Source organism: Etheostoma cragini, chromosome 23 (genome assembly GCF_013103735.1).
Source record: "Etheostoma cragini isolate CJK2018 chromosome 23, CSU_Ecrag_1.0, whole genome shotgun sequence".
Taxonomy (NCBI): Eukaryota; Metazoa; Chordata; class Actinopteri; order Perciformes; family Percidae; genus Etheostoma; species Etheostoma cragini.
Genome location: NC_048429.1, coordinates 7,116,555 through 7,124,914, shown reverse-complemented (window position 1 = coordinate 7,124,914; position 8,360 = coordinate 7,116,555). Strand labels below are relative to the sequence as shown.

The 8,360-nt window shown below is 42.6% G+C and overlaps 1 protein-coding gene across 1 annotated transcript in view; it reads left to right on the top strand.

Moving 5' to 3' along the window:
* The first annotated feature begins 2,140 nt into the window (after positions 1-2,140).
* Positions 2,141-8,360, top strand: part of sema3aa (sema domain, immunoglobulin domain (Ig), short basic domain, secreted, (semaphorin) 3Aa) — a 30,602-nt gene continuing 24,382 nt past the window's right edge. The window contains exon 1 of the mRNA XM_034863774.1: positions 2,141-2,246. Within this exon, the coding sequence (XP_034719665.1) occupies positions 2,141-2,246 (106 nt within the window). The remainder of the gene's footprint in view (positions 2,247-8,360) is intronic.

The following is an 8,360-nucleotide window of genomic DNA, read 5'->3' as shown; positions in this document are numbered from 1 at the left end:
GTGTCTTGAGGTGTGTGAGTTGGCACATCAGCACTTCTGATTGTCAAAGCTTTTATCACCTCAACACTGCTTTTGCACCCTCTGAGAGGAAGCAGGAGGTGCCCACTAACACACACACACACACACACACACACACACACACACACACACACACACACACACACCTGCAGAGGCTGGCGGGGGTTGAGAGGAGGGGGGTTTGTTGTTGACCTGCTCTGCTGATGTGAATGACTTAACCAGATACAGGATCCGTCTCAGACTACACAGGTTAACTACCAGCATGTGTTCTCCTCAACCAGCAGTTTTCATCTGGATAAGTCAAAAACACACACACACTCAAAGGCTATACTCTCTGTGGGAAAATTGCAACTTGTAATTTATGTCCAATACTCCTCATAATCCTCTGAAACATTTGTAAATTCTTAAAAGACAAAAGACAGGCCTTTTTTAAGTAATCTTCTTTTGAATCTACTTTGTTGAGTTTGGAGTGTACGTGATATGGCTGTTATAGAAAGTAGACACTCTTGCTCTGTCCTGCCTGGTCTTGGTTTATTTTGCTCAACTTTTCACAGGACTGTGACTGTTTTTTTTTTTTCCATCTGTGTCATCCAGCCTGATTCTTTAAAACTGCCAAACCCACTTCAGTCCCATGTTTCAACCTAAATATCCTGAAAAATATGATCCACAATGCATTGGAAATTTAAGAGATAATGTGGAGGATCCTTTATTGGCCTTTCTCACCAGTGGTGTATTTTCTGTAAAGTGACTGCAAATGATGAAAAAGCTGTAACATATTATGTATAGTGCTTCCAAATTCTCTTCCTGTCAAAATCCTGAAGACACAATCTAAAAAAACACTCCTGTTTTTACATCTAACCTTAGCTTTTGTTGGCAAACAAATCAATCTCAACATGTATGGATGGTCCTTAAAGTGCTCCGATATAATTACAAGTTTTAAAAAGTTCAGCATCCATAGTTCCATGACAAATGGGAAAGCTATACTGAGGAGGACTGCGTAACATTTTCCGCATTTATTTTTTTTACCATGGAACAACAAAAAAATGGCACCTATAACTTTATGGACATGGACATATCCATGTAAACCAGGACATGGACCTGAAGAGTGTAGTTTGTGTACATCCAAAATGTTTTACAGATGCTGACTAAATAACACAAACGGAAGACAGGAATCCCGAAAAGATAAGTACAGACCTCTGTGAGGCTAAAACGTTGCTTTATTAAATTAGATTATTTTGGGAGCTATCAGTTCATTGTTTCAATCCTTTATCTGACTTTTGCCTCAGGACATACAGTACACCTGCAAATGAATTGGCAGGGGCTTTAAAACCAGCAAACGCCTTGTTTGAGTTTTGACGTAAGAGATATTAGCATAAAGGAAATGGGGAATTGATGACAAACAAAAAATTAAAAGGAGGTGCGGAAGAGACAACACTATAAAAACCTATCATCTATTCTTCCTATCCAGTATACTGGTTTTATCATTTATCATCCCGCCCCCCTTTCTCTCTCTCTCTCTCTCTCTCTCTCTCTCTCTCTCTCACTCAGCTGCTCTCCCTCCCCTCCCCTCTCTTCCCGTGGATGGTGTAGCTCTCTCTCTCTTTCTCTCTCTCCCTCACAGTCTGGTGGAGCCGCACACAAGGATTAGAGGGTTTGCTGTGAGTGTCTGCTCAAAGAGAAGAAGCCAGAAGAAAAAAAGAGATTTAAAAAATATATATATTCTCCAGACAAGGATAGCGTTACTCTTGTGGAAAACTGATCTGATTTACTTTTACACAGGCTCTTCCTCTCATCTCACGACAAGCTGAAGCCCTGCTGAGCCTTCACCTGGGGGAGAGCAGATAAGCCAAGGGACTACATAGCCTGGACCTCCACACAGGGAGCCATGTGAGTGGCACCCCTCCACCCACTTCACACTACAGAGGTCCCCCCGTAGTCTGCTCTCAAAGCTGGGGAAACACAACCAGGATTCTGTTCCCCTTCCTGGAGCCTTCACTTTCAGGGCTTGCGTGGAGGGACTCTCCAGGCTCGGCATACCCCCGCGGGAGCAACTCATCTCTAGGCACTGGTCAGGGTGTGAGTGCCCCCTGGTCTGGAGGCCAGCCAGCAGCACTCCAGCACCATGGATTACCTGTTTGGGATTTTAGTGCTGCTGTGTGGGGCGGTGCAGCCGGGAAGAGGTGATGAGCCCAAGCACAACGTACCCAGGCTAAAGCTGTCATACAAGGGTAAGCCCATCCTCTGTTCTCCGCTGACTCCAGGATACGGGACCGCAGTGGTTGCTGGTGCTTTTAACATAGCTTTTCTAGTCTATTTGTCTTGCCCTTGGGTGCTCTTTTCTGCTTTTCCTTTCATCCGTTCTTTCTTATGTTGAATATCCCTTTTTTCTCTTCTATTTCTGTAAATCTATTTCTGCCTCTGTATTCCCCTCTCATCACTTTCTCCCTCATGGTCTGTTCATAGCATCAAACTCTCTGCTCAACCTTCTGTATTGCTCTCTACCATTAACTCACTCCTTCCTTTTCACTCGCTCTGCTTGTGTCTTAGAATTCACTATTCTTACAAATAGGCAGATTGGTTCCATATGCTGAGGAAGGGCTCTTGCCTGGAGTTAAATGTATACATTGGCCCCTGTACCAATTTTCCCCTTGTGCTGTCCCCTTCTGCTAGTACTGTACAGCCCTGTTAAGTGCTCCAAACATGCAGTAGAGCCTCTATTTTAATGGCTTCTGTCCCAAAAACTCTGCTTCGGTCAGAGCCTTTCTTTAAGGGGCCATGCAGGTTTCCCAAATTGTCATTTACTATATCCTAAATGGGTCCAACAGTTGTACAGTTTTGTTTAAATGGAACACTACACATGCATGTTGATTTAATGTGTGCATTAGATAATCCATGTGCAGTAGACTGTGTTGGAAGGGAATGAGAAGGAGTTTTGCGTTCCTCTTTATATCGTGCACGTGTAGGTTTTTGACGTATACAGCAAACATGTTATTCTCTCTCCTTCTGTGTTATTTTGAGGGGAGACTGCGGAGCGCCGGTTCTTCCTCTCCTCCTCCCTCTCTCTCTCTCTCTCTCTCTCTCTCTCTCTCTCTCTCTCTCTCTCTCTCTCTCTCTCTCTGTGTCTCGTCTCCTCTCTCACACCCTACACTAAATCAGGCTCTTTGTAATAGCAGACTTTTCATCTCAGCTAGAAATAACTGGAAACATTTTTGGCATATTTTGGGAAGTTTTTTTGCTTTTTAATGTCAGTGAGGGAGGCTATTGTGGTTCTGTGTCCTAAAACATGACCGAAAGTATATGGCTTGGAGTGTGGTCTCTCGATTCTTTATTTTAGTCCTGATTCTCTCATAAAACATGCCCTCTTAAAATTTATGAACGGGCTAATTTGCCGTTGTTAGGCATCATCCTCTTGTGTGTTTGACTGTCACCCAAAGCTTTGGTTCCTTAGATAATTTCAATGTACGTTGAGGGAAAATTTCACTGATGAAGAGGGTGAATGTGATGTTTGTCACTCTAATTCATTTTCTATCTTTAGCCGAGACATTGGGTATAACTTATGTTTAGAGGCCGGCTATATGACACGCTTTATTCTTTAGATGGAGTGCAAGTTGTAATTTTGGCATCGTATATTTTCCCTTTATCACCCTTTTAACTTCAAAGTGTGGATGGCGAATGTCTGTGTTCTAAATCTTTTGTAACATTTAATAAGTGTTTTCAGCGTGTCCTGAGGCCACTGTGGTTAGGTGGTTTTATCAGGATAAAGGATTTTAAAGGGTGATGACATGCATTTACCATGCGAACAAAATAAATCTGGAAAGAATCCTAGTTGAACTTACCTGCTACAAGTCTTCTTCTCCCCTGAGCTTCATCATGTCAGTTTACACAAAGCAGAACCTCTAGGCATGATGGGAAAATGGCATCCCTTCTTTACACAGCCATCTGTTTAAAGAATGTAAATGTATGTAGTTCCCTCCTGCCCCCTTTTGTGATCCTCTTCACTGTTCAGTCTGACAAGTGAACATGTTGCTGACAACAATACTAGACAAGAGATGTGTCATCAGCATCAAAGTCTGCATTGACTTACTGTACGAGTGATGGATGTGTCTCGTCCGACCAATAGAGCAGGTCTACAGGAAATGTAGCTTGTCATGATGTGGCTGTACTTTGTGTGTGTGAAATAATTGTTGTTAGAAGTACATCAAAGCCTTGTTGTTTACTGTATGTGTATGCGTGTGTGAATGTTCTTGCCACGTCTTGGTGTGAGGACTCGACACCCTCTCCTGTGATTGCCTCCCCTTAGACTGTAAGCGGTGTCTCAGTGTGTGAGTTTGTGTGTGTTTTAGCGAGGCAAAAATGTGTCGGGTCTGGCATGCACCCATTTAATTAGACACCTGGTTTTGTGCGTGTGTCTATATACGTATGCATAAGCTCACCAATCGGTATCTTTTATTGGGCTGTTAAATCAGTGTTATGTGTGATTATATGTGCGATTGCAAACTGCTGTTGTGTGTCTTTCATTGTTTGAGTGAACACGGGATGTAAAGGCATCAAAGTGTATTGTGTGCCAACGTCTTTGTGTGTCACTGCTCGACAGTGTCTGCGCTTGTGTCTCGGGCCCACAGGTGTTTGATGGCCCTCTTGATGCCTGTCAGGGGACAATTCTCGGTTAACACCCACAATTTGGCGGTTGGAGAGAAAAAAAGAGGGATGGAGGCATGGTGGGGGTGATGGTGGAGGAGAGGAGATTTGCTTTTAATGAAGGCAAAGCTGGCAGACATACACTAGACAACGAATAAGGAAGGGAGGCTGGCCGTTAAGTGAAGTGTCACTCATTTGGTCTTCCTCCACGAAGGCGGCATAGCAATTAAGTCAAATAAACGACAAGAAGGAATCCTCCTGGGAAGGACAGTCAAATACATGCTGAGCGAAAGAGTATGCCGGGCCCTTGAGAGGGACGATCACACAAGCAGGGACTGAAAAAGAGACTGAGGCCCAGGAGTAGGACAGTCGCAAGAAAAAGGAGGGCCTGTCATTTGGGGCAGTCAAATAAACACTCAGCATGCAAGCAGGGTCCCGTGAAATCATTCTCAAATGAGTGCTGATGACATGCCTCCAGGGACTGATAGCCTTCTGCTGGAAAGGACAGGTGAACAACTGCAGAGTGAGCAGTTTAAGAGAGTAGAATGTCTGAGAAATGGAGGCAGGTAGATAAAATTACCTCTCATGGGATGGCTGGCGCAGCAAGTGCGGAGTAAATGATTTCCCAGTGGGGTCAGTTAGACATCTCTCCCGGCTAAAAGGATCTGGCTTCATGGGGACAGAACTATGATCACAAGAGTTAATGATTTCCTCTTCTCCTTGAGACTCGCTTTTTGGAACCTAAGGAGAGGGAGACATGAGGTAAATTCAAGTCTGAGTTAAAATAATATTGCTTAAGAAAGATATTACACATATTGTTATCCATTCATCAAAGTCTAAATTGTTCAAACAACTGGTAGAAACTAATGTTGTAATATTTAAGAGAAACAAATGCCAACTTGATTTCCTACTGAAAGTGATTCATCATAACCTAGAATTGCCTAACAAAGCGCAACAATCATGATCTCAAGTAGTAGTGCTTTATGTTTGAGATTATTCATCGCTGCTGCTGCACTTCCACAATACAGCATTGATAAAACGATGACACAATCCCTCGGATCAATGCATACCCGCACACAATCACATTCCTGAGCACAATTCATCTATAGCACCCTCCCATACTGTAAGTAGCCATCAGGAGAAACACTGACCCCTAAAGGTCGGTTGATGCACAGTCAGCACACAGTGAATACAAACAGTATGGGGGAAATCCATGATACTTCAAAACCTGGCCCTATTGTGCTCCCTAAAAAGAAGCCAGAAAGCGGCACTTTAGCACTTTTAAAGTGGCGTCATACAACCTGATAATCACCCTCTGCATTGGTAATTATGGAGCCTTCTGTATGACCTCCTAATGCCATCTTAGCCACCCCATGCTGCCTGGATGGGTGGAACTGAGAAGGAAAGAGAGAGCGAGACTGAGAAAGAGACAGGGAATCTGGAATTGGCTTACAACCCTTCAAAATAGACACTTGGTTTGGAACCACACTCAACGCAGTCTGAACTCAGCCCCATAATAAGTCTGCGTGTGTGTGTGTGGGGGGGGTTGCATGTGTGTTCAGTGTGTCTTGTCTTTTCATTCTTTTATATGTGAATGAGTCTCTCTCTTGCTCTCCATTTCTCTCTGTAGTATCTGTCCATTCTGCGGGTTTGGGCTGACAGAGCGGATGTAGATAATTATAAGGTGTTCTCCCTACGCGCCAACTTTGGAGATGTCTACCCCTGTCTGCCTCTCTCTCTTTCTCTCTTTCTCATCGTTCTTTTCTTCCTACCCCCTCCTCCCTCTCTTGCGGCTCAGTCGCCTCTCAAGGAACCACAACACCACAGACCCTAAGTACAATCTTCAAGTAGTGTGTGTGTGTGTGTGTGTGTGTGTGTGTGTGTGTGTGTGTGTGTGTGTGTGTGTGTGTGTGTGTGTGTGTGTGTGTGTGTGTGTGTGTGTGTGTGTGTGTGTGTGTGTGTGTGTGTGTGTGTGTGTGTGTGTGTGTGTGTGGGTGTGTGTAATTTCTTTTTTTGTTGCTGGTCTCCTTTTCCTGTCTCTTTGATTGCTGCTCTTTTGATACATACCTTTTGGCTTTCCTTCTTTTCAACTCTCTTTAGTCAGACACACACACACACACACACACACACACACACACACACACACACACACACTGAGCTACCTCATATTTGCTTCCACACAGCCACATTCCAATAGTATAAACAAATGTTTTGCCTTAGCTTGCTTTTCAATTATGCCCCTATGTTACATCCAAATATATTACATTTCCTCACGCTGATTCACATACCTGACCACAAGTTGAAAGATGGTGTAATTAAGTGTGTGTAAGTGTGTATTACTGTTGCCACACAGATAATTGTGCAATGACACAACGCACTTGCAAAACAAAAAGCCATTCATCAAGTCACCAAAAACTCACTTGTTTTCAATGAAGATTTACACTTGCATACTAATACACAGAGAGGGAAATTGTTTGTTGTAGGGTTGTTTCATGCTGCAACGTATGGTATTGTGTGTGATTAAAGCTAATAAAGTAAGGCTAAATGAGTGATTACAGTGTGTTATCGTTACCCATGTTGCAATATATGCTGGTATTATCTGAGTTTTATGACCTTTAGATTGCATGTGTCTGTAGTTTGCTGTCCACATTGCTGTGTGTTTTGGAATGCTGTCCATTTCCCCAGTGTGCATAAAAGGCACACATAATTACAGTACTATTTTCTTAGGAAACTTTTATTTAAACCAAAACGATTATCAAAAACAAACTGAATTAGTGCACATAGGCCACAATAGGATGTATTGTCAGTGCAGTGTGTGTTTGCTCAAAGATTAATAAGGAAAATGTGTGTGTTCATTGTACATTTTCGTCTGTGTGTACATAAGCACTGTATGGACATGGACGCAGGGAAAATACCCTCCGCCTTTGCATCTGTGTTTGGGATGTAGGCTTGGGTTACAACGTGGTGCAGATTGCTGAACCATGGGTATGAATGAGTCCCGCCACCTGCTAAGTCTCGTCAGTCAGATGGAGAAAGGGTGCACCATTCAATCTGAACAGAGTCATGTTACAAATGAGGGGGACATCTCTGCAGAAAGACAGACGAAGGACGGTTAGACAACAGACGGACACAAAGGCGAATATGGGAGTGGTAGAGAAACTGAAATGTAGAGAAAGTAGAGTGTGTGATGACTTTTTGTACAGGATTGATAATACTAAGGATGTGCCTTGATTTATAATATTATATCCACTATTAGAGATTTTAATCCAACTTTACCATTCCAGTCATCAAAATGCCCCATCAAAATGTTAAATTGATTTGAAATGCTAGTTGCTTTAAATATTAATGTGGAGTAATAATATTTTTCTTTATCTCAGATTTGTTGTTTGTCATAAATACCAGAAGCATCACAATACATAATTACCAAACTTGTTAAACATTAATCTCGACTTTATATAATGGGATTTTGTCAAAATTATCATTTTCTGGTGCAAATGCATTTGATGAAATTGCAGACACTGTTCTCTTTTACTGCACAAGGCCTAATTTTGTCACACCTTAAATAATGGTGTGCAGAGCTAAAATGTGCATTTGTGCCTGTGGAGTTGTGTTTGAGTGTCTGTCACATTGACGTGTTTGCTGTCACAGTTTTCCAGGGACACATTCAGATCTCTTGCCTTGCCTCATTAATTTCTCAATAAAAT